The following is a 27,647-nucleotide window of genomic DNA, read 5'->3' as shown; positions in this document are numbered from 1 at the left end:
TTTATTGCTAATTTGTATTCCTTTGATTCTAGACGTATCTCGGGATCAAGAAGTGACACTAGAAGCCCTCAGATGCCTGCCCAAGACAAATGTGCATTTTGCCCAATGTTTTGACTAGTCCAAATTGTGGGCCCTAATGTGTCTTTTTTTTTTTTTTTTTTTTTTTTTTACTTTTATGATGGTTTCAGAAACAAACACAGAACAAAGACGCACCTCACTCACGACACGTAACCACGTAACAGTTGTAGCAAAATAGTATTTTTCTTCCCAATGTTAAGAAATATCTCAAGTTTAAAAGTTACCTCCTTCAGCTTCATTCATAAAAAGGAAATTAAGAGTACTTTGTGAAATATTAGGAATGACAATAAAGGAGTGGTTGTACAGAAGAATGACTCTTTCATAAATGTTTTTGTTGAAAATAGTTTTATGAGATGCAACACAATCATCATTAAAATTCTTAGTTCTTCATCGAAACGTATTCAACATATACTTCCTCTAGAAAGCACTAGAAAAGTATTTTATAACTTTCATTTTTTGTTTCTTCAAACACTATATGCCTTAATACACTTTTAGTTAGTTTTAAACACCAAACTACAATAAAAGAGTAAAGCCCCAAACTTTAACATTAAAAATAAATGGCAAACCCTCAACCATGTTGTTTCTCAAACCCAAAAAAAAAAAAAAAAAAAAAAAAAAAAAAAAAAAAAACCCGAGAAAATGAGAGAGATATTTTTGGATGTAAGGGATTGTTGTGATTACATGAATCCTTCGTGTCCCTCAATTGTTATGAATGGGACAAATATTAGTGATTTCGAATCTCTTTGATAGCTTGGATATCTGTTTAGAATTTACAACCACAAAAATATAGACGCGGAGAAAGGAAACTCTCCGACCAAAACCGTTGAGAAAAGTCAAAAAACACAAAATCTAATCCCGTGCCTTCCACACAATCTCAAATGGGCCTTGTAAGAAAAAAAACAAAAGCCCACAAATCAGTGGGCCTGGTGGTGCTCTTATCCAAAAACGCAAGGCCACGGCAGGTGGGACCGCAATCGCAATCGGATGGCGGAGACACAGTGAAGAGTGAGCTGGATTGGGAGAAGGAGGTGGGGACCAGGACAAAGAATGGGGCCCAAAGGCAAAAGGCCCAGTTGTATCACTTGCGCCGCTGGAGGTGGGATGGAAGGAAAACCGTTAGCCTGACATGACGTGTACGGCTGTGATTGAGTGATTATTGGGGAGGTGGGAACTAAGTAAATCTGCAAGATTTTGGCGTTTTGTGCGGGAAATTTGAAGCGTGGTTGGGGCCTGGGTCTTGTGACTTCCTCTGTTAAAAGAACAGAGGGCCTACCCCCGACAAAGGCTGAGGTACACATAGGCTCGTGTCCCGAAGTAAGTCGCAAATGGGAGGTAGTAAAAACAAAAATGCTATTTTTACGGTCTAATAATACCTTTATTTATATTATCTTTTTAATAAAAATGAAACCTACATGCATTAGTAAATTCTATCTATATTATAGAAATAATATAAATGAGTAATATAATTAGGTGATAAGTGTAACGTTACTTAACGAAAAATATTTGGCTCCTCATGTAAAGATTCATGGCTTGTTGTAAGTAAACCATAGTTTGATGAGTGAAAATGAGAAATCTAGCTACAAGATAACTTTACACGTTATCATTCATAATTTCTTGTACATTGTTAATAATTTGATGAGAGAAACTTATTTACAACAAATATGTCATTGTTTTGGTATATCAAGTATGTCTTGGACATACAAGAGCACGTGATTCACTTGTATACTACTAAGATTGCATATAGTTGCATACGTGTTAACATCATGATTTACATTTAAAGAGAATTTGACTAAAATTTCGTTAGGAAGTGTTTCTTTAAAAAATATTGATGGTCAGAATCACTTTTAATAAAAGCGGTTATATTAGAAGCACATTGAAACTTTTAATAAAAATATAAGTGCTCTCTAATACTTATACTTGAGGTGGATAATGACGTTGATGGGTAAGCAATCAGCATTGTATTTTGTGGCATGATTGGAAGTTTTGGTTTGGTTGGTTCATGCATTTACATGGCTCGAGTACATTATTACCACTCCGACCACAAAAACCCCTAGGCATGTGCTGACCAGTCTTGCAATTGGCTCACATGCCATCCTTGTTGATGACATGTCCGATATTGATGATCACTTGAGGTCATCTCCAATCAAAAAGGCTAAACGTAGTCTCATTCAGATTTATTTTTAAATGAACAGTATCAGGTCATACTCATATATCATCTACAACCAAAATAGCTAAACATAGCACCTCAATAATTTATTAGTTTTAAGTTCATACTTTAAATTTATTGGTTAATTTAATTAAACTACTATTAGATGTCTTCAAATCTAGCAGCTGAATTTTAATCAATTATTGCAAATGATGAGCTATGCCAAAAAATAAAGGCTAAAAGGGAGGGCTACATTTGGCCTGATGCCCCTTGGCCAAATAATGGTTTGATGGACTTTATAGAATTATAGCCCAGCTACGGTTGAATATGAGTTTTTGAACAATACAAATCATTTTTTAGGGTTTAGGCCTTTAGCCTTCTCCATTGGAGATGACTTGAACTTGAATGGATTGTTGCTCATACTCATAAGATGTATATGATTGTAGGGGAAAGTTTAAGGAGCCTTGAAGAATTTTTCACTACAGAAAAAAAAAAATATCACAAATAGATTCGGCAAAAGAAAAAAAAAACAGAGAAAAAGACACATTGGGTTTCTCAGGGTATGTTTGTCATGTTAGCTACGTTTGCAGGCTATAAGGTTGGTTTGTGTTCAGAATTTGCCAAAACCTATTTAATAAGGCATTTGGCACTTGTTTGAGGAATCAGCAAATGGATGTTTGGATTTTGTGGATTGGGGGGCATCTAGTTTTAAGGTTTGGCCAGGCATTGTGTGATTTTTTCTGCTGCTCCAGTGGGTGAGGCACAAGGACCCCTTGATTGCTTTATCTTCAACCCAGACCATTGATTTGATTTCAACCTTTCCCCCTTTTGTTACGTTAGGTTTAACTGATGCAATAATTTAAGTGCTTCGATTCAAAATCTAACAACATACAATAATACAATAGACGTTCAAAACTGGCATTTACTTTGGTAAAATGAATGATCAATTGGTTTCATGTAAACAACATGTGATATTCATACAACTTCGGTTTGCAGATTCTCTCCAAAGTGAAACTATGGTGTTGATACTCATTGTAACTAGATCTTATCAACAAACATAGATACGGAGTGAGAGTTCAAATGGAGGAATAAGGCTTAACATGCAACGGGTTCCGATGCCAATAGCTATCTCTATGCATATGAGAGACGCATGGGCATAAATGATAGGTGAAAAAACTGAACAGTGTATTTGCATTTGGTAGTAATGTTTTCAATTACGAATGTTAAGAGAACGACGAGCAAGGTGGCGGGGGTTGTGTTTGTGGCAACAATAGTGGCGTTGGAGTGTGCAAAAGATGCAATTGGGCAGAGCTCCCAAAATTTCTGAGGAGCTCCCAAATTTTTTTATCTAACCATTCCACATCAGCAAAAAATTTCTAGTAGGAAAAGATTTTAGTATACATATGATTGTGGGTTTTTCTTTTCAATCAATCTATATAACAATTGATTAAGTAGTGCTTATACTTATTATATTAATTTTTCACTATTCTCTAGTAATTAACAAACAAAAAAACTTGTGAACTACTTTTTGACAAACACAAGCGTATTTTCATGTTTCTCTTTTTGGTCGTGTTAACGCTCAAAATTTGTAGGTTAACAAATTTAAATACTAAACACTTGGTAGGCTTGGGATATGGGCTGAAATGGAATGGACTCAAAGGTTTAAGTGGTTCACTCTCTTAAAACTGGGCTATATTCACTGTGTTGCTCATATTATATTGATTTCATGACTAGAAATATCGTTCGGCTAAAACATGAACTCTCTCTCTTTTCTAGTTGTCCGACCTTAATAATGGAGGTTCCCACCCTTTTATATAGGCCCTCAATGAACCCCTCAGCCTTGGGTATCCCAACTTGACATTTCATACGACAACAATGTAAACTAGCATACTGACACATTTCCACATATCAACCAAACACTTAGTAGTGTAGTGACATGTATTAAGTTGAAATGACACATTTTCTCAGAGTGTTGCCGGCTGAGTGTCCTGTTCGGTCTTGGTTATCTAACACTGCCTCTCCGAACACCGCTCCGACCACCTTTAAGTCCCATTCTAGGTCTCTGCCTATCTGCAACTGACCAGAGGCTGCCACGTGGCCTGATTGACATCTAGGTAGACCTGTTCCTGGAGACTGTTGCTATAAAGCTGTCAACCTACACACGTGCCCTGGCAGTCGGAAAGCTCTTTACATATCCTGGTTGGGCTAAGCTTATAGGTGGTCAGATATAGTGCTCGGGGGTATCTTCTTCTAAGTCTCTTGGGCCTTGGGATTCTCAATCTCCCTTGGGCTTTTCGTGGCTTCTCTCCTAGCATGTACCATTATGTGGATTTAAAAGTGCCCAACATTACAAGTCATGCTCTTTTTTCATAAAGAGTATTCAACCAGTGAGAGTGAGATGCTGATTTCGATTAAGTTTGAAAATAAGGAGAGTCATTTTATTAAATTCACACAGGGGCCCTAAACTATTAGATATGGCATTATGTAGTAATAGTGGTGCATGGTGACGTTGGCGGCAATGGTAATGGGTGTGGTGGTGGTACATTGATACTTATAGAATAAATGTGGTAGCAATGGTGATGGCAGTGATGACATGGAGATGGTGGTTGCGATGATGGTAGTAAGGATGGTGTTGGTAGTGGCAATGGTGGTTTAGGTGGTGGTAGAGAGTTGGCGATTGTGGTGATAGCATGGTGGTGAGGGGTAGTGCCAAGGGCAATGTTGGTTAAGGGTGCGGGAGGTGATGGTGGCGAAGATGGTAGCGATGGTTCTAGCAATAAGGGTAGGTGATATGACAATGACATTTGTTTGTGGAGTGGTGGAGGCATGGAGTGTGGTGGAGATTATGATGGTAGAGATGGTAGTGGTGGTGACAATGGTCACCGCGGTGCTAGTTCTAATGACCATGATAAGGTGGTGGTTGTGGTATACATGATTGAATTTTTTTTCTTCTTAAAAATCTAATGTAGTTGGGCGTATCTCTTTTTTTCTTTTAATTGTAACTTTGTACGTCCAATTTATATTTTTGGGCAACTATATCATTTAGTTTAAAATTGTAGTTTTCCTAACATTATTCTTTTGAAAAATGCAGTCAAACCACCCAATCATTACATAAGGAACATGACTATATATGTCTAAAAACTATTAGTCCATCTCCATCCTCTCAAGGCATGGTTGTATCCATGGTCTAAAATATTCATAATATCTCGATATTTCCATCGAAATTTCCGTGTTTTTGGACTACCGATATTTTTTTGGATTACCGATATTTCCGATATCATCGATATTTTAGACATTGCTAAGTCACTCATGTATTTTACCATGCAATGTATAGTGTGTAAAATATTGTACTAATTCATTATATATAAATGATTATGGTGTGTTTAAACTTTTTTCATTAATTACTACATATTTTCTACACTCACAATGTTTGCCAGCTCGCTATATAATCAACTTAAATCAGTTATATCTATCATGCAATGCATTTCCTTCCAATTTTTTGTGATAAACTAATAGATAATTGACTAAATAAACATCCAACAAAGTTTCAATAAAAATTTTCAAGTTTTTCTTACAATTTCCGTGGTTTTTATTCAATTTTTATCGATATCGATAATATCCTGATATTTCCATTGAAATTTTCGTGTTTTTAGACTACTGATATTTTCGATATCATCGATATTTTATACCTTGGTTGTATCAAATATCTAATAAAGATGTCGTCTAACCCTTCAATAATTGGCTTCTTTTCAAGCTTTATTTCCACAACACAATTCTCTCCCTTTTTCATCCAAACATTTTTTATTCATTGCCTGACAGAGAAATATGCACATCCAAATTGTTGTTTTTTGGTCTCTCTCTCTCCCATTTGGTCACCCTATCTACGTGTGCGGCTCTGAGCAAATGAAATCCTCCAAGCTCCCTCCCACCCAGAACCGCCATAACCCTGTCACTAAGTATAAGCATGGATTCCACTTTCTACATTCCATCACAACGTGCCACGTCTCCTGTCAATATAGTAAAACACTCGTGAGATATTTTTTTGAAGTTAGATTCTCGCCCCTCTTTTTTTCCATTTCCCTTCTTTCTTTTTTATTTAAACGGTCATGATTTAGTCACGTTAACATCTTATATTAAATTTTGCATGGAAAGATAAAGATAAAATAGAGAATGTGAGAATAGGAGATGGAAGGAAATTGAGATAATCCTAATCCTATTTTTTTTTTCAGTTATTCGTAACATAATACGGTACACCACTAATTCGTGCAGATCGTAATTTGTTCTTCTAGTTCGTACAGAAAATTAAGTAGTTAAGGAGCCGTGATAATCTAAACAATATAAATTTGGATATGTTATCCACAGTTGTTATTAGCATACACATTTATTAAATTGAAGAGAAATTTGTATAAAAATGAGTGCAGAATGTTAACCTTTTTGCTTTTACAAATGATGTTCTACACTAAAACAAGGAAAAAGTGAGTTTGAACCCGAAATGCAATAGATTAAAAAGAAAACTCTAAACTGGGAGTGTAGGATATCATGTTAATTTGGAGTGTCAATAAACAACCCCTATAGCATTATCTAAATTTCATTTTAACGTAGTAGAATTTGTAACATCCCACATCGTCCAGGGGAGTGGATCCTGTAAGCCTTCTATGTATATTTCCATCTCTACCTAGCACGAGGCCTTTTGGGAGCTCACTGGTTTTGGGTTCCATAACATCTCACATCGCCCAGGGGAGTGGATCGTGTAAGCCTTATATGTATATTCTCATCTTTACCTAGCATGAGGCCTTTTGGGAGCTCACTAGCTTCGGATTCCATCGGAACTCTGAAGTTAAGCGAGTTCACGCGAAAGCAATCCCATGATGGGTGACCCACTACGAAGTTCTCGTATGAGTTCCCAAAAACAAAACCGTAAAGGCGTGGTCGAAGCCCAAAACGGACAATATAGTGCTACGGCGGAGTCGAGCCCGGGATATGATGAAGCTCGGGTCAGGATGTGACAATTTGGTATCAAAGCCACTTTGCTGTTTGGTGTATGTGTGTCGACGAGGACGTCGGGCTCCTAAGGGGAGGTGGATTGTAACATCCCACATTACCCAGGAGAGTAGATCCTATAAGCCTTATGTGTATATTCTCATCTCTACCTAGCACGAGGCATTTTGGGAGCTCACTGGCTTCGGATTCTATTGGAACTCCGAAGTTAAGCGAGTTCGCGTGAGAGCAATCCCATTATGGGTGACCTACTGCGAAGTTCTCGTGTGAGTTCCCAGAAACAAAACAGTGAGGCTTGGTCGGGACCAAAATGGGACAATATCGTGCTACGGCGGAATCGAGCCCAAGATGTGATGGAGCCCGATGTGACAAAATTAATGCCAGCCAAACAAATAATTGTTGACATATATGCTAATGTTCAAGGAAACAATTTTGACCCCACGACGTCACAGAAGTTAATATGCGCTGTTACTACTATATATGTGTTAATAGAAATGAATTGGTTGGAAACAAGGTTTTGTAACTTTTTTTTTTATATATAAATACAATGTTGAATCGTTTTTTTTTTTTGGTAAAAATACAATGTTGAATCGTTGATTGAGCCAAACTAAAAGTTTAAAAGGCTTTTTTTTACTACTTTAGTGAGAAATTTTACATAAATACTTTTAAGTGAGAAATTTTAAATTTGATTCTCATCAAATACGAATTTAAACCATATTATTACTAAATCATTATGAGGTCTTAACCTATTTTCCACCCTCTAATGTAGAGATAAACTTTCAAGTGTTGAAGAGTATCTGAATCCAAATTTATTGGTATTAAATAACTTGCACCTACAAGTATGTAAACTGGTCAGAATTCTATTAGATTGGGTCCAAATCTTATTAACTCAAAAATAATCACCTTTAAATTTTGATAATTCAAATTTCTAAAATAAACCCAGCACGCGTGCAGTGCACCTCCACATGCGTTTGCAAATTAGGCCAAAAAAAAAAAATTATAAAATCCATATTACCTTCGACGACTTGCTTCTGTGTCAGTCACGTGCCACGGGCACGTGGTAATGAAAAAGAACAAATGCAGATTACACAGTTTGGGGCCATAACTTTAACTCACCGTCCATTCACCTTAGTAAATAAATTACAAACCAAAACTGATAAAAACAAAAAATATTAAAAATTAAATTAAACACATTCCGATTTTCCGTTCCCGCCGATCCAAAACTTGCCGTAAAACCGGCAATACACGGCCGGAAAACTACATTATTGCATAGACGTTGTCGTCTCACAGGGCAACAAGAGGATCGGAACTAAAGAAGTCGCCGATGTCTTGGAAATAGTCGTCGGTGCACCATGGTGACGACCCGAACCCGAAATCCCAAACGGAATCGGCGAACATCTCGCCCAGGTTTCCGAAATCGGTCATTTCTTCCTTCAAATTGCCGAAATCAGGGATTTCTTCCTTCAAAATACCGACATCATCTCGGAGACTCGTCTCCTCAAAGTAGTCAGGTATCGAGGTTTCGAAGTTAAACATGTCGTCCGGAATAAACGTTTCGAAACTCGTGTAATCCGAAAACTCGGACAAGCTCTCCGAAACGCAAGAGTATTCTCGGACATTTCGGGCTTCAGTGGCTTCCGGAACTTGTTTCGGACACGGCGACTCTGCTTCTTCGTTGGAAGGCGAGGGATACCGTAACACGGAAGTCGGAGAGCAAAGGTGGTTGTGCGACTCGTCGCCGGAATAAAAGCCCGAGCTAACTTCCGGCTTAACGTCAGGCGGAGATATCGCCGCAGGAGGAGCGAAGTTGGTGAGCGCGTCGGGTCCACGCAGCTGAATGGCAGCGTTGTCGTACACCACAGCGGCTTCCTCGGCCGTGTCAAACGTTCCCAACCAGAGCCGTACACGTCGCAGAGGATCTCTAATCTCCGCCGCCCATTTTCCCCATGGCCTCTGTCTCACGCCACGGAACTTCTTCCCCGCCGGAGCAGCAATGGCCTTCAAATCCCTCCGACCCCTGGCCAGAGCTCCAGATTTTCCAGCCGGCCTCTTCCTCCCGGTCCTCGTAGTCCGACTCCTCCAAACTGCAGAGTCGGTGTCCCTGTTTGAGCAGGACTCTATAGTAATCTCGTTGACGAACCTCTTGACCCGGTGGCGAGCACCAGGAAACGAGGACTCCTCGGCCTCGTCGTCGCTTGAGGAGTCGGTGGCGTTTCCGTCGGTGACCGTTATCCGTACAACACGCGGCCTCACCAACTCGAACTCCGCCGTTTCGGCCGAATTTGCCACCATCTTGGTGTGGCTCCGATGCTGCGTGTACTTGACAGCTGGATGATTCATATCTCTAGAAAGAAAATAAAAAGAGAGTAAAAATCAGAAGCTGAGTCGCATTGAGAGCGAGTCGGGAGAGTGAGTGAGTGGGTGAGCGAGTCAGCGGTGGTGGGTTAAAATAGAGGTGGAGAAGCAGAAGGAAAAAGATGAGATTCTTTCAGAGCACACGAGGCGGAGAGAATAAAGACAGAGAGTGAGAGAAAAGAAGCGGAAACAGGCGTGAAGGAGAAGCTGCTTCTGCTGCTCGAAGCGGAGTGAAAACTACCAAAAAGTACCATAAAACGACGAGAAATTTCACGGAAAGCGTCGTCAAGAAAAGGAGTAAAAAGGGAAAGATCGTGAGGGAGGAAGCGGCAGGCCTTCTCGGCAAACGGTACGGGAAAAGAATGGGAGATTTTCAGAAAAGCTCCGAAGGGCAAAGGGAATAAATGTTTTCGGAATCGGTTTTGAAAAGCAGAGAGAGCGGCGGCCGTGGGTGTAGTGAGAAATGAGGGGAGTGTGTGGAGTAAGTGAGAGAGCGAGCGAGAGAGAAGAAGCACCGTCTCTCCGGATACCAACACTGCCCACTTTATAGGATCCCCCAACAGCCGTAATCGCTAAACCCGGTTCAACTGCCATCTCAAATCTTTTTTTCCTTTTCCTTTTCTGTCCCCCGAATAATTAAATCTATTTTTCATAATTAATGTAATTAGAAGGCGGGTGGGGCCGGGACGTGCCGGGAGTGAGTCCGACGGGACTCGTAGATATTTTACCAGGCGCCGCATAATTCGGGCAGGGGTGCGTGACACGTGGAGAAGTGGGACCGGTGAGAGAAGGAGATCCGAAGGGTGCAAGGGTCAAGTGTGGGTGGGGGCCGAGATGACTCAGCGGCTGGAGAAAAAACTTATTCTTGGAATTCGGGATTCGGGTCACGTGACAGGACACATGGGGTTCTGCTTTGACTGAAAATTAGATTAATTAGTGATATTACTCCCCATTGAATGGCTATTCATTACTAATTAACGTTCAGTTACCGAGCTCACCAGTCGGGGGTGTTTTCGTCATTGCACTAGTAGAAATAAGAATATGGCGTTACGAGTTTATGGCCTTATGCTATGTACTTAGAGGTTTTTAAATGTAAATTTTTCACCATCTGAAAATTTTACCTTATTTTTGTGTGTAACTTACAACTAAGTGTCACATGGCAGGCAACCTCAAATACGAGGACAATTTTATAAGCCTGGTTTTATCTCCTCAACCATTGCATGCCTTTCCCCAAGTCCAGGCTCACAGAGTCACCGGAAAAAAGGTTTTTTCAACCGCTGGAGCCACATGTTCCGGCATGCGATTTGCCGGAGTCGGTGACCGTGTACGGACAGCATCATGTTTACTTGCTGCACAAGCAGATATTTTTAAAAAAAAATGGTAGTAAATGTAATTAGGTACTTCATATCTGGGGGAATTCAGTGGGGGTGGTGGATCATAAAGATGGTGATTTTCTCCACTCGTTGTAGCTTGAAATGGATATGTATGGTTTTATTAGGAAAATAGTTGGGGCGGTGGTTTTCAATGTGAGCAAATTAAATCTCAGGGTTAAAAAGGTAATTTTACCCACATATATGGTCATAAAATTATGAGGTTTTTATAGGCAATATCGTGCTTCTTTGTATGTTATGTAGCAAAATTAGTAGTGTCATTATAAGGAGTAATTTTGATGTGAATTGTGTCACAGTTACATAGTTATAATTTACGTGACTTGTATTACACTTGTATTTGATTCACATTATTATACTCTAGGTGTATTCTAGGTCCGTAACATGTCATATTTGTCATTTTTTTCATATTACAACACGTAGATTGATAACATCATACAACGATATGACACTCTTCTAGAAAATGTCTCCATTATTAGATCATTTTAGAAAAAAGAATATAATTTACGTGAGTTTTTACGTTTTACAGTTGTTTAAGCATGTATGATTGGTTGGGCTAATTTGCAAGTACAGTAGTGAAGTGTGACGAGTGTTTATAACATGACAATATTTAGGTGATCAGAATAAAACAAGTGATAAAAGAGGGAGCCTTGCATATTGATGAAAGCTGTCAGACTCGTGACAATTTGTTTGCTCATGTTGTAAATGCATGCATCTCATTTTCCCCCGCTTAATAATAAAGAAAGTGACTGACGAAACCCTTCTCCTAATTTTAGCTAGCTAATCATGGTTTCCTCATCCAATTTTTTACAATTTGAATGTTTCTTCCTATTTTTTTAGGAAAGTTTACTTGGGTGGATAAATGTAGGCCATAAAATTCCTTCTTAATGTTAGTTTTTTGTTTCGTTTTTGTAAAATACTCGTTAGATATAGTCACGCATAGTGTGCAAGATTCTAATAACAATATTGAATAAGATTAACAGTTTCCTGTTAAGCTTGACTTGTAATCTACCATATTTGTTCAGTAATTTTTTAATCTCAGTATAGGTGAACTAATACATTGGTGAAACATATATATGTTCCCAAAATATGATAGGCGTACCACTTTTTATACAATAGTAAATATATGGACTCAAATCGACTTTCTTTGATAAAAAAATGTAAATAGCTTGTTGCTCAAAGAGTAAGGTCATTCATTCGATCTCTCTTTTCTGTCAATAGTGCGCAGACAAAATAAAAAATAAATACTTTCTTTTTGAAGTAAAGATCGATATGATATTATTGAAGAAACTTAGCAAACCAATATATAAAGAGAAAAAAATGAAGGAAAAAAAGAGAGTAGCTAGTAAGAGATGAAGGATAGTCAAGCGTAACTACACGTAAAGTTTGACCATCGCGTTATTAATGTAGCCTTACTCATCATACATGATGAGTCAACATCTCAAAGTTTGGTCTGCAACTATTATTGTAGGTTACTTCCTTTCTGTTTAGAGCGATTAAAAAAGACGAACCTTCTGATAAAGAAAACCACCCTTCCCCTCAAACTTAACCGGACTAATTTAAGAATTAGATTGTTGTTAACTCTGAAAAAAAAAAGTCCTCCGACACTCTAAAGAATGCACTTGAAAAAAGTGAAAAAAGATAGTAAAGATAGCATCATCCATAAATAGTAAAAAATTAGAGACAAGGGCAGAAAAGTGATTTAAGCGATAACAAAAGGTGGGCTGGTGGGAGCATGGGCTAGGCAGCCCATCTTTTTAAGTTGCTTGACTGAAATAGTGACTGTTGGGAGGACTAATTAACCAGTCCTCGAACAGCGTGTCAGACAACCGAAGCCGTCCTGCTTGTTTCTTTCGTACATTTGTCGACTTTATTTAAAGCCCTAATTAATATTTTATTTTCCAATTTAATTATTTGGTCTCTGATCACTACAGTGAGTGTTCGCATACTGATTGATAATAATTTTCATACCTAATCGGATAAATGGTTCCCGTGGTCATAAGGTAGTCGGATGATAGCTCCTGTGGTAAAAAAATTCGGATTTAAATCCCTGTAGTCACAGTCTGTTAGGATTTAAACCCCTGTGGTCTAAGTCTGTTAGGATTTATGCCCTTCTGTTAAATAATGCTGACGTGGCTGCCAAATGTCTGCCACGTGGCAAAAATAATAATTTTTAATTTTTTTAAAACCTGAATTTTTACAACAAAAAAAAAAAAAACCCAGATCTGCAAGAAGAAGAAGAAGAAGGAAGAGGGAAAGGGAGGAGGGTCGCGCAGGGAGAGGGCTTCGGCGAGGGGGGGAGCTGGTCTCCGGTGGAAAGAAGAAGAAGAAGAAGAAGAAGAAGAAGAAGAAGAAGAAGGAAGAGGGAGAGGGAGGAGGGTCGCGCGGGGAGACCGGCGAGGGGGGAGCTGGTCTCTGGCAGGAAGAAGAAGAAGAAGGAAGAAGGAGAGGGAGGAGGGTCGCGCGGGGAGAGGGCTCCGGCGGGGGGGGGGGAGCTGGTCTCCGGCGGGAAGAAGAAGAAGAAGAAGAAGGAGAAGAAGTCCGGGGGGGGGGGGGAGGAGCTTGTTCTTCTTCTGCAGATTTGGGTTTTTTTTTTCTTTTTGTAAAAATTCAGGTTTAAAAAAAAATTAAAAATTATTATTTTTGCCACATGGCAGACATTTTGCAGTCACGTCAGCATTATTTAACAGAATGACATAAATCCTAACAGACTTAGACCACAGGGGTTTAAATCCGAATTTTTTTACCACAAGGGCTATCATCCGAATACCTTATGACCACGGGAACCATTTATCCGATTAGGCCTAATTTCCATAACTAATTTACTAAATAGTGGAAGCTGCAGGAGCACTCTGAGTAGGAGAAATAAGGGATTCTCTTTAAAATAATTTTTTTATTTATGAATTATCTATTATTTTACAGTTTAATGTTAATTATCAAATCACTAGTATAAAATATTGTGCAAATAAATAAATAAATAAATAAATAAGGGGATAGAGTCTATAGAGAGTTCCCATTTTGAGAGAGTTCCCTTCCGATAGCCTGTCGTGTTAGGCAACTTGCTATCTTTCTTTCTTCTAATTCATTTTTTTTCTTGTTTTGTTTTCAACCCTTTGACATTTGTTTTAGGCTTTTTATCCAAAATGATTTTTGAAATTGGTATAATTTCTCACTTTGGTCCTGAGATTTAAAGTCAATGAAAGTGGTTCCTGAGATTATTCACTGTCAATCACTTTGGTCCTCTTGTGAGTAATTTCCGTTAAATTAAGAGTATTTTTGTCAAATCAACCTCTTCCCTTTAACTGGTAGTTTCTTCAATCTAATGGATATTTTTCACAAAAGTATCAAAATGATTGACAATAGACAATCACATAGACCGCTTCTATCAATTTTAGATCTCAGTGATCAAAGTGAGGAGTTATGACAATCTCATGGATCATTTTGACTAAAAAGTCTTTGTGTTATAAAACTTAGGAGAAATCTATAACTAAGCTATTTGTTTGTAATGTTATGTATTTATAATGCAATAGAAATTTAAAACTAGATCTCATGATAACAATCGGGCGTTCAAAGATAAGACGGAGCAACCTAAGAACCAAAGTTGGAGAATTTGCAACAATTTGCCGCTTTGTTGTATGACCAAATTTGGATTATGTCTCATCTGCTACTGCTCACACTTGCATTCATGCACTACTTACCTCCGATGGATGGCAACATTAATTCTTATAATTATCAACAAAATAACAAAAAAATTAGTGGGTGCAAATCAGTTTTTATAATTGGATACGGGAAAAAATAGCAATGTGTGTATATGTATATATAATAAGGAATGGCAACAAAGTGGGAATTTGGCTACCTTAAAAAAACAATCACAAATTTTGTTTCAACAATATCGACACAAAATTTAAGTAAAAACTACAACACATACAAGATACAACCAAGTGAATCGCACGATGGTGATTAGAGGAAGGATGAAATACCTATATAAGTCTTTCCAGCTTCCAAAAAAGTAGACTACCGTGGCATGGCCATTAGCTGGTCCTTTTTTATTTATTTTTAAATCCTGTAAATAAACAAAAGAATTGTTCCCCGGCCGATTTTTATTGTATCAATTTATTGTCATTAACTTTACTAAAAAATTACTAACCTCATCCTTTGCATGGAGTGTAAAGTGAAATTTGTAGAAACATAATAATTAATAATATAATGCGGCCACTTAGTACTAGTATTACGATCTAATAATATTTCTTCTCATTTGTAAGTGAGTGGTTTTAGGTTCGATTCTCGTCAAAGGCAAATTTGAACCATACTATTGTTAACTCATTGTGAGGCTAAGCTCATCGTCACTCTCTTAATATAAATAATATTGTTTGTTTAAATATATATATATATATATATATATATATATATATATATATATATATATATATATAATGTGAATTACTTTGTTGGCCATTCAAGGGTATTCATCATCAATACAGGATATCCAAGAAAATGAAAAACATACACTCTACATTTTTTTACACACCTATGTTTAACTTCTTCTTTTTTATATTATAATTGATAACCAAAATAAAAAGTGTGTGTGAGAAACTATAAAAGGTGATTAAAAACCACCTCCCGTATTTTTTATCAGTCGACTCGTATAGCTTTTTTTGGTGTAAAATAAAAAAGATGCTAAGAGCATAAAAAGAATACAAGCTCAAAGTCAAAAGCGAGAAAAATTTTGAGAACTAGTCATGCTTTGTACTATGAAATGATTTTTAGTCTATCTTTTACAATTCTTACAAATTTAATCAAAAATCCATATAAAAGTTATAAAATGCCCTAACACTAATTACCCTTCCCATTTTTTTCCCAAATCTTCAGGAGAATCGTCACCGACTATATAACGGCATCGTCTTGCGCGAACATTGGATTCCAGTGGATCTGGCATTCCCATGGCGCTCATAAATTGGAGCTCAAGGGTTTCAGCAGTATCGTCATGCTTAAGGGCATCAACAATAACGACGATGATGATAAAGTTTCCATGACAAAAGACGACTTTTGGCGATTGGTGATACATCAACGGTGGATATCGCGGGTGATTCGAAATGCATCCACAGCTGCAGCGACGGGGACGCCCAACAAGCCGACTGGGCGGCGTGTCCCAGTGAGGACGAGGAGAACGAGCGTTTGGCTGTTAAGAAAAGGGACCTGTTGTTTTAAGTTTTAACCCAAGGGTATTTTAGAATTTTTGCACGGATTTTTGGTTAAGTTTGAATCAGTAAGAAAGGTAGGCTTAATTGGAAAAAAAAAATAAAAGAAAAAAATAAAAGGTAGGCTTAAAATAATTTCGTGGTATAAAATGTGTCTAGTTATCAAAATTGATCCTAAAAAATCCACCTAAATTATCTATCAGAACAAAAACAACAGAGAAAGTAACGATATCAAAGAACAAACTTTCTAGATTACATTAAAGGCAAGATCATTTGTCATCATGTTCTTTGTCATAAATATGTTGCAGATCAGATTGACTGAAAAAAGACCAATAAAATGTTTACATCCCTGGATATTGATGAGTGCGCTAAGAGGGCTAGTTACAAGTAAAGCTTTCTTGCAATAGACTAGTTAGGGAGTAATGAACTTTTTAGTTATTGAGAGAACCTAAGTACACTCTTTTGAATTCAGGAAATAGCTTTCAGAATTTTTTTTTTCTTTTGAAATATACAGAAGCGAAACAATTAACCCAAATAATAATCTTCAGATCACGAGTGACACACTCCGACCTAGATCGAGGCATGTTGGCCGTCATGTGGGAGTGACGTAACCTTGTGCACAGTGCGGAAGCAATAAAGATATAAGGGAAAAGCGAAGGAATAAAAATCAAACTACTAGCAAAAATAGCTAAGATAGAGTGCTAGTGCGAGATTAAATGTGAAATACACAACCAGATCATAAATAGCCTAAGTGCAGTCAAGCATGACAAGTGCTAATTATACAACACCCAAGGGTGATCCTACATTTATGATGTTCTGTCAGAACTACCGTCGAAATTCTCGTGAGCCACCCAAGCACTTCTACCTAAAACCTGAAGGGGCGCAAAACAGAAAGTGTGAGTGGGAAAAAACAAAGCTTTTCAAAATCATTACATTTCTCAAAAGTTCTAACCCCTCGCCGTAAAACCTGTATAATTTTTCCAGAAAATATAATATATGCTATATCAGAATTCAAGCTCAGGATGAAAATCCATAGAAATATATCATGCTAAAGTATCTCAATGAAATGCCATAAGTAATCTAGTTAAAATGCATCAATGCCAGATATCATATCAGCCGAATCTACCTACGTGACCTTCACGGCTGAGTCTATAGCTCATAACCAATCTCAATCATATCAAATCATCCTGCACACGAGTCGGAACCACCTAAAGTGGTTTGTATGACAAGACTAAGTGTAAAATAAATATGCTCTAGTGCTACGATCACGTGAAGATTGTGCGAACAATCGCGGGTCACCTAAGAGTCGGAACCACCTAAAGTGGTTTGTACGACAAGCTTGTGCACCTAACTTGGATCCAAGGTGAGCATATGGTGCGGGAGGTGAACATCACGTGAAGGACTGTGCCCTAACTCTGGACGGGAGCACTAACACCGGGGTGCAGGTTTATGAGCTCTCAATACATCACATCAAACATTGCATAACTAAAACAATCTCATACCTTTAGTTTATGAACTTACCTGGCACTTACCTATGCGTCCGCAACACCAATCATAAATATATGCAACTACTAATGCATAAATAAAATAGGCAGATACTTTGCATGGCATTTCAAAAAGTATAATCATTCAAATTCATTTTCTGGGAAAAATCTCAAGTATATAGGTATATACGGAAAACCAAAAGCCCACTCACTGATATGTCGAAAGGTCGTAGCCCCTGAGCCTCGATTGATGGCTCTCGTCCTCAAGATAGGTCTCACCTATATGCGAAATAATTGAATAAACGTTATTTAAAGTACATACACAAAACTAGGAAATAACTTCTCATACATTGCTCAAATGGGATATTTGAATATACCACCATGATCTACTCAACCTCAGGAACATCCCTATATTTTTACAAAAAAAATTTATGACCCTACGCGCAAGCACATGCCTAGCACACCAAACGAATTCCTAACGGCGTTAGGGAATATTCCGTTAAAAATCAGAATATGCCGTTAAAGTTACCTGACGACGTCAGAATATTCCGTCAACTTTGACAGAATATTCTCTTCCTTCTTCCTTGGTTCGCCAGAGTTCGACGCGGTCACCGGAAATTGGGAAATTTTAAAACTTCAATATCTCGCTCATTTTTCCACCAAAACTCATGAAATTTGTACCAAAATGAAGCTTAGAACTAGAAGAATAAAACCTTACCACTTTCAAGCCTTGAAATCCACGGGATTTCGCCAGAAGAACCTCGATATTCCGGCCAAACTTGAAACTTGTCAAACTCAACTTCCCGACATCCAATTCACTTCAAAATTACTCCCCGAGCTTCGTAAAGATGTTTTAAGGCTCCCTAGCAGCTTAAAATCTCCTAAAAACTTTGAAGTCACGAGTGCATGAACAGTAACCCAAAACTGGGTTCTCGGGAAAATGAGGTCTTCACGTTCTAAAAACGGTATAGATGTGTTCCTGAGCTCACAAGGAACACAAAGATGACTTCAAAAACTCGATCCGTGAAGAAATTGCTTGGTTTGAGGTTTGTCCGTACGTATTGTACGGAAAATGGAGAAAAACCGAAAGGGAGGAGAGAGAGAGAGGGTCAACGGGATTCAATATAGGTGTGTGTGTGTGGTCCAGTTTGCAACCAACCAAAGACAAAAGAAATTAAAACCTAAGTCCTAAATAGTTCCAAAAGTCTAGGAAAATAGGAATTGGACCACAACCAAAACATATCACACAACACACCTCAACGTCTAAGGGTATTTTAGACAATTCACACCATCGAAAAAATTATTTCGAGACGGGCTGTCACAATGAGTGAAACCACTCGCATATTTGTGTCTTTTTAAACCTCCTGTGATTGTGTTTATGATTATAGTGAAAGTAAAACCTATCCTATAAGTATGCTAAAAGGTACTCAAATTAAACATCAAAATCCATAATATCTTGAAGATTAGGGAACATGTAAAAACTATAATAAAATTACAAATAAAAACTCACATTAGCTTTATTTGTGCCCACCTTCTATGATATATTGAAACTTGTGTTTTGAGATCCAATTGATGCTTAAGAAGAAATGGGCATTCGTGCATTTGGATTCACAACATAAAAAAAATCTTAAAATATAACAAATTAAAAATAAATTAATTGTGGGTTTCTTGGAGTGCTTAATTAGGAGCCAGCCGTATGAAACCATAGATAAAAAAAAAAAAAAAAAAAAAACAATTAGCAAAGACTACATGGGATTCGACAAATACATGAGACAGAGAGTGAGAGGGGTCATGTTCTTAGTATCTAAGCTCCATATAACTAATCATATATTTCATGTTTTTTGGGTTCTCAAACCACGATATTTCCAAACAATGTTTTTTTTATATTTGCAATTTGTGCGGTTTCTTAACCTTATGTTAGAGATACATACAAGTCAATCAGCATCATCATCTCCTAGATGTCCATTTTTTGAGCCACAAAAAATAGAGAGAACTTCGAGTACTGATTATTAATTAATTAGGTTTAACCATGATTAATTATTAGTTTTTTGGTTTATTGTGAATTAACCGTATCCCTATGTTCTTATACAAGTCAATTAATTAGCACTAATACCTAAATGTACTTGTCTAGTTTGGATTGTTATGATTCGACAATCATGGTGTTTATGAAACATTAGAGGGATCAACCCCACTACCCCTTCCTCCCAAGTCCCAAAGAGAAAATTTGTTTTGGTAAAATTACAAAAATTAGGGTTTTTATCACAAATAATTCATGAAACTCACTCACTCAATGAAGACGATATTTGAAAGTTGAAAATCAATCAATATCATGTCTGAATATGGGTGTTGCAAATGAATGTCATCTGAATTTCGTTAAAAATTCTATTAATGTGTTGATGTACGTGGTACATTATAAGGCCCTCCACTCCAAATATTATGATTCCATGTAGATTAAAGAATTTTTTTGTTTTTTTTCTTCTTAAGAAGAGTGTTTCAAAAATTCAAAAACAATAAAAAGAAGAAAAACAAAAAACTTAGAGCATCTCCAAAGAAAACGTCAAATTCAAAACATCAAATTTCAATTTAATGGTTGACCTGACAATTTGACAGATTGTCAATATTTTTCTTCCACCTGATATGCCAAAATTTATTGCTTCATTTATTTTTTTTTTAAACAAAAAATAATAAAAGTTGGATTGTTGGTTTAAAAATAATAAAAGAATACTTAAATATGCTAGCATTTAAGGTAAAGCAAACAGAATGCCTTTGGAAATACCAAATTCAAATTTGACATCTCTTTGTTCATAATAGTTTAACCTTCTTTTCCATGTCATCTTTGACATCTCGGTTAGAATAAATGGTATGTCATTTGTTACTGTTACATGTATATATGGTATTTTTTACATCTCCTTTGGAGATGGTTTTAAAATAATCATCGTCTTCTTCTTCCAACCAACCACCAAACAACAATCGTCATCTTCTTCTTCAAACACCGCAATTGATAAGACAGCGGATGTGTCCCGTGTGTGGGTTATGTTTACTACGACAAGCTGGATGAATACAAGAAGCTTTACAAATGTCATTCCAACTCCAATTCTTGATAGCTATTCTCATTGCAATTTTTCAGTTTGGCTTGAACCCGGATTGATGTTGTAGATCTGCATATATTTTTGTCTTTGTTTCAATTATAGATTGAATATTCACAATTTAATTTAAAAAAAAAACTTTTCTTCAAACCCAGCCACCAAAAGATTGAAGACTTGAGAAACCAAAAAAATCGACCCAGCCAACAACCATGGCATCAACTAATATAGACATATATAGAGACTGAGTGGTAAATTAGGTTTGGCTGAAATATCATTCAAATCCATCTTGAATTGCGTAGATCCTTTTTTTGGGACGAACAAGAACTTCATTGATACCTGTAGAAATCTAACAGCCGCTAACAAGGACTGTTTGAGGGTATAACATAGGAGAAAATTTTCTAAGCATCTGGTATTCAAGAACGTACTTCACGTGTCATAAGATAGGTGAAGATTAACACAAGAAAATATACTATTTTCTCAATTTATATTATGGCATGTGAAGTCCTTCTTAAATACCTGATGCTTGGAAAAACTCGAGACGACGCTTAACGAGTAAGGTTAAGGATGGAGTCCGGTTTTTTTTTACCATTTTTAAATTGTTATTTTCTATTTTCAACAAAAAGATATATTATTCCATTAAAGAAAGGGATAAATTAAAAAATTAATTTTTTTTTTCTAATCCAGGCCAGCATACTAATATATATTTTTAGAGAGATTATATTCACACACTCCAAATTACTTCTCCTACACCTTTTTAATTTTTTAATATTTTCTATACACCACTAATACTTGATAGAAAAATATTAAAAAATTAAAAGGATGTGGGAGAAGTAATTTGAGTGTGTGTGAATATAATCTCCTATTTTTTAACGGAATTCAAGCAAAAGACGACATCAATTTGCAACATCATATTTAGGGCCAAATTGATTAAAGCATTTTTTTTTCTTTTTTTCTTTTCTTCAGAAATGGTCCATAAAATTGAAAATTGATCATTGTAGTTCCTAGAAATCGTTGTTGCAAATCAATGTGGTTATTCCGTCATAATTCTGTAAAAATTCTGTTATGTACTGATGTGACACATAAATAGGTTTTATCACAAATAAGCCCTGAAATTGACCCACACCATCAAGATGGACTCTGAAATTGAAAATCAATCAATATAGTCATTGAAAATAGGTGGCACAAATCAATTGGGTTTTTCCATCACATTTTATAAAATTTGTTAAACTGTAAGGTAGTAAAGAGTTCATGAAGAATCCTCACTTTTAAGAGAAGGAAGATTATATTCACGCACCCCAAATTACTTCTCTCACACCCTTTTATTTATTTTTTATATTTTTCTATCAAGTGTTAGTGGTGTGTAGAAAATATTAAAAAATTAAAAAGGTATGAGAGAAATAATTTAGAGTATGTGAATATAATATCTCTCAAGAAAATCCCTTTAGCATTCCTCAGCCCTCAACTTTAGGGTTTAAAGGTTGAAATAGCCAACATTGGGGAACAACATCACGCTTGGAATATTATGCTTAAACCTTATTTAAGGGGTCCAATCGGTTTAGGTTGAAGACTCACTTATTAACATTAAAAAATCACACCAACTTCACCTTATTTGGACCACAAATTAGTACACCAATTTTCTTAATCAAAATTTTAATTAATTATCTTGTTTTGCTTAATTAAAAAAAAAAGTTGGGCATGGGAGACAATTTGTCTACCTTAAATCCTAACTCATATTTTCATCTCCTTTCATTAAGAGAAAGTAAAAAAAATAGCAATGGACTTTGATTGTACCATACTTGACCAATCCCGAAACTACTGAGCACCAGTCAACGTTATACCATCAAGGATCCACAAGAGTCACAGCGTGACACGTGTAGACATCAGATGACAATCATAGCGCGACATGTGTTAACATCAGAGGCCAATCACAGCACGACATGTGTCAAAGTCAGAACAAAACTAGAGACTCTCTTCTATAAAAGGAGATCATTCTCTCACAATATTTCCTAATGTCATTTGTACTAAATCATTCATTAGTACTCACTAAAGGAGAGCTTGAACCTATGTACTTGTGTAAACCCTTCACAATTAATGAGAACTCCTTTACTCCATGGACGTAGCCAATATGGGTGAACAACGTACATCTTGTGTTTGCTTCCCTGTTTCTGTCCATTTACATACTTATACATACTAGTGACCGGAGCAATCTAGCGAAGGTCACAAACTTAACATTTTCTGTTATACCAAAGTCCTCACTGATTTTGTGCATCAACATTTGGCTCCGTCTATGGTAAACACACTTATTCCTACTCTTTTCAGCTTTGTCAAGCTGATTTCCACCATTCGTACACTCTCTTTTAACCAGACATCCCTCTCTAACATAGGGAGCGAAGGAAGCCATAGTACACTAAACAACAACCCCATGTGCCTAATGTGAGGTTGCGAAAGAAGGAACAAAAGAAACTCGCTCTTCAAGCTAAAGTCGATGAGCTGGAGGCTCAGAACAACAAGATAGCAATAAAGAATGAGATCCTCCAGGAACAATATAAGAAGCTCTTCGAGACGTTCCACGAAACTAGGCGTACTCAAACACGCGAGCTTGTTTCCCCTGTGGACATTAACCATTATCTGGGTGCCCCCCAACATGGAGGGTCACCTTCATTCGACATGGGTATCCCTAATGAGGAGTGAGCTAATCATCAAAACATTGATCAACATGAGACTTCTCTCAACCCAGCTGCTTTGAACTGAAGCAGGAGAAGTGGAGGAAGACGCCTCATCGCAGAAGGGTTGGAAGGATTCAAAGCCGTTTATCGTGACTGCCGAGACTTCCTAAAGTAACGTCGAGAGAATTCCCTCCACATAAGCTCGAAGATTAATGACCCAAGAGTTTTTGAAAGGCTTGGTCCCTTCCCACGACCCAGGCCAGCTGCCAATCTAGGGAAGGAACGACAAGTCCCAAAGGAACATGAAGGTACATAGGACTCAGAGGTATTCCGACAGACTCGCCCTAGAAGTCAGTACGGCTAGTCCAAGGAAAAATCACACGCCCTTGCTCAAACTTTCCTACTTCCAAGAGGCGATGGACCCCCTTATCCTACAGCTCATTGAAGAAGTAAACAAGTTGAAAGCCGAATGTCAGGCCGAGATACCTGATTGGAACCAACCCAGGTCTAGCCCTCTCACAAAAAGGATCCTCGACACCCCCTTTAAGCGAAGACAAAACAAAAGCTTGGTTTACAACTCTATACTGGAAGGGATGACCTGATTGAACACCTTAACTATTTGAGTCCACAATGGCATATCAGATGCACACCGATGAAGAGCGATGTCTTCTCTTCCCTTCCACCCTTTTTGGCAGAGCTCTAAAATGGTATTGTCGTCTTCTACCTGAGATAGTAGACTCATTTGATGAACTGAGGAAACTGTTTGTCTCTCAACACATCTTCCAGACCGATCGCTTGCATTCTAAAAATGACTTGTACACTATTCACCAGAAGCCGGACGAGTCACTACTAGAGTATGCCTGTCGCTTCAGCCATGAGTATTCTCGCTACGCTGAGGCAGATGACAAGACCACCCTCAAGGCCTTCATGGCAGGCCTACGTGACTGTTTCTTCAAGTACATGATCAATGCCAACACTTGGAAGATTTACTCTAAGGTGATGGCACAGGTTTACAACCACGTCTCCACCGAAGCAAGGATATATCAAGGAAAACCCCCTACAGGACCCCTTATCAGCAAGTAGGGAGTGGAAGCTAAATCCAACCAAATGAGAAGACCTAACCTTCCAAACGGCAGCGGTGCCTCCCCCTGCCTTACTTAATACTTTGCCAAGTCAATAGACATATCAATCTCAAGGCAAAAGAAAAGATTTCCATCCTCACCGGTCTCAATTTAGTAAAAAGAGTAATAGACACTACCGCGATAACCAAAGGTATCACCATGATAATCCCCGCCCCCAGGCAGTCAGGGTATCGCCATGATAATCCCCGCCCCCAGGCAGTCAATACAGTAGGTCAAGCACGTGTCAAGACAGGCCCTACCCCGAGGTATGAAGCATACACACCTCTGAATGCCACATGTGTGGTCATTTACCCCAGCATAGCATAACTAATACCGAAGCCAAAGATGAGGAAGCCGGATTACAAGCCCACGAAGAACACGGGCACGTTTTGCTGCTACCATGAGCATAACGGCCATAACGGTGAGAATTGTATCACCATTAGTGATCATATTGAGGCTTTGGCACGTGAAGGAAAAATTGATCAATTCCTCATTTACCCTCCAAGGGATAACCGTAACCAACGCCAAGTAAATGTGATATATTCCATAAGTGGCGGCACACCCATATCTAAATCTTCCAACTGGGCCATGAAAAATAGTGAACGAACTTTGAGGCTTGGCCATCAAGTGTTTCACGTGGAAGACATCAGGGGAGGCAAGTATCAAAAGTCTGGGATCCAATATTTTTCTACCCTAAAGGAAGAAAGAGGTATCATTTACCCTCACAATGACCCACTCATCGTGGAAGCTCACATAGCCAACTTTGAAGTATGACGAATCCTGGTAGACATTGGGGCTTCGGTCAATATCATGTTTGCTAAAGCTTTCAGGGTACTTAATGTAACTGAACACTTGCTCGATCACTCGGTTTCTCCTTTGATAAGCTTCTCCGGTGATATTGTGCAACCTTTAGGGAGCATACATTCACCTTTCACCATTAGTACAGACCCTTACACAGCTATCATTACCACTAACTTCCTGGTGGTTGATTGCCCAACGACATACAATGTCATCTTTGGACGCACAAGCATCAATAATCTCAAGGCCATGGTATCCACACATATGTTGTTGATGAAATTTCCAACCTTATATGGAAATGGTTACATCAGAGGAAATTAACTTAGTGCATGATCATGTTACAACACTTCAGTCAAGCAACAACACCTGCATGTGCCTAAGGAAACCCTATACATGACCAAGTCATAAAGACCAGCCCGGACAAAGCCAACTTGGATCTTCACAGTAGCAACAGTCAACCCGACAATCCTCGAGATGACTCTTTCACCCAGCAAGCATAACCCGCTAAAGAGTTAGAGAATGTCTCTATCTCAAAAGATTATCCGGATCGCATGGTGAAAATTGGCACCACATTGTCATCACCCATTCGGTTGGCATTGATCACTTTTTTGCAAGAGAACATTAAGGCCTTCGCCTGGTCATACAAAGACATGCTATGCATCTCTCCCGATATCATCTGTCATCAATTGAGTATTAACCCCAAAACCAAGCCGGTGACACAGAAGCGAAGATCTTATGACGCTGAACGATACGAAGTAATGAAGGCAGAAGTTGAAAAACTCAAAGGCATAGGCTTTGTCCGCGAAGTCAATTACCCAACATGGGTATCAAATATGAAAATTGTCTCTCGCTTTAAAAGATATTATAGCAAATGTGGATAATGTCTATCGCTTCAATTACCCTTGTTAAGAAAAATCCGACCAAAGAAAGTATCTCGCTTCAATAGATCTCGTGGAGAATGTGTGCTGACTACATCGACCTAAACAAAGGATACCCGAAAGATAGCTTTCCCCTTCTTCTCATTGATAGACTTGTGGACTCTGCAGCAGGGTGTGAACTCTTGAGCTTCATGGATGCTTACTTGAGGTATAACCAAATCTTCATGAACCCTCTTGGACCAAGAACAGTCAATTCAATGTTCGCCGAACAGATTGGGAAAAGTATGGAAGTTTACGTTGATGATATGATTGTTAAGAGCAAACATGTTGACCAACACATCACTAACCTATTTGAAACTTTCACCATTATGAAGAGGTATTGAATAAGATTGAACCCCAACAAATGTGCCTTCGGCGTAGGCTCTGGCAAATTCTTGGGTTTCATGATTAGCCAACGAGGCATTGAAGCTAATCCCGAGAAGATCAAAGCAATCTTCGACATGAAGGAACCAGTAACTTCAAAAGACATCCAGAGCCTACTGGCAAAGTGGCAGCCTTAACCAGGTTCATCTCTAAGGCCACATATAGATGTGCTCATTTCTTCAAAACACTTAAGGGAAGTAAGAAGTACATTACATGGACTGATGAATGTGCCGATGCATTCAAGAACCTCAAGGACTACATGAGTAAAGCCCTTCTCCAAACCTGAGGTTGGTGACACTCTCATTATCTATCTATCTATCGGTATCGGCTTCAGCAGTAAGTTCCGTTCTCATTCGAAATAATGGTAATGTTGAACGACCTGTCTACTACGCTAGTAAGGCTTTACAAGATGCGGAGACACAATACTCCAGCACTGAGAAATTGGCTCTAGCATTGGTCATGTCTGCTCGAAAACTTCACCCTTACTTCCAAGCGTACTCCATCATCGTGCTTACCAATCATCTTCTTCGACAGATACTCCAAATTTCTAACACTTCAGGACGAATGATCAAATGGGCGATAGCATTAGGTAAGTTTGACATCTCATACCAACCAAAGCCAGCTGAGAAGGGCCAAGCAGTGGCAGACTTCATAGTCGACTTCACATATCCTGTTGACATTGCTTATACGCTTAAAGCAGTGGCTTCATTACCCTCGGAAGCTCAGAAAATAGAACCAACAACCCCAACATGGAGTCTATATGTTGATGGCTCGTCCAACCAACATGGTTGTAGAGTAGGACTAGTCCTTACTACTCCCGACAAAGTGACGATGGAGTATGCTCTTCGTTTCAAATTCAAGGCGTCAAACAACGAGGTCGAATTTGAAGCCCTCATAGTAGGCTTACGTTTGGCCAAACACCTCGGGGTTAAACGGATTAATATCTTCAGTGACTCCCAATTGGTGGTTAACTATGTCACCAACAACTTTGACATTAAGGATAGCTCTATGGCAGCATATCTTGCATA

At 38.1% G+C, this 27,647-nt stretch overlaps 1 protein-coding gene across 1 annotated transcript; it reads right to left on the bottom strand.

The window, feature by feature from the left end:
- Positions 1–8,314: 8,314 nt before the first annotated feature.
- LOC114821123 (ethylene-responsive transcription factor CRF2-like) lies at positions 8,315–10,202 on the bottom strand. The gene has a single exon (XM_029093019.2). It carries the CDS (start codon positions 9,560–9,562, stop codon positions 8,507–8,509), a length of 1,056 nt encoding a protein of 351 aa, XP_028948852.1. The 5' UTR covers positions 9,563–10,202; the 3' UTR covers positions 8,315–8,506.
- Between the last annotated feature and the right edge of the window lie 17,445 nt (positions 10,203–27,647).

Source organism: Malus domestica, chromosome 14 (assembly GCF_042453785.1).
Source record: "Malus domestica chromosome 14, GDT2T_hap1".
NCBI lineage: Eukaryota > Viridiplantae > Streptophyta > Magnoliopsida > Rosales > Rosaceae > Malus > Malus domestica.
This window is presented reverse-complemented; position numbering and strand designations above follow the sequence as displayed.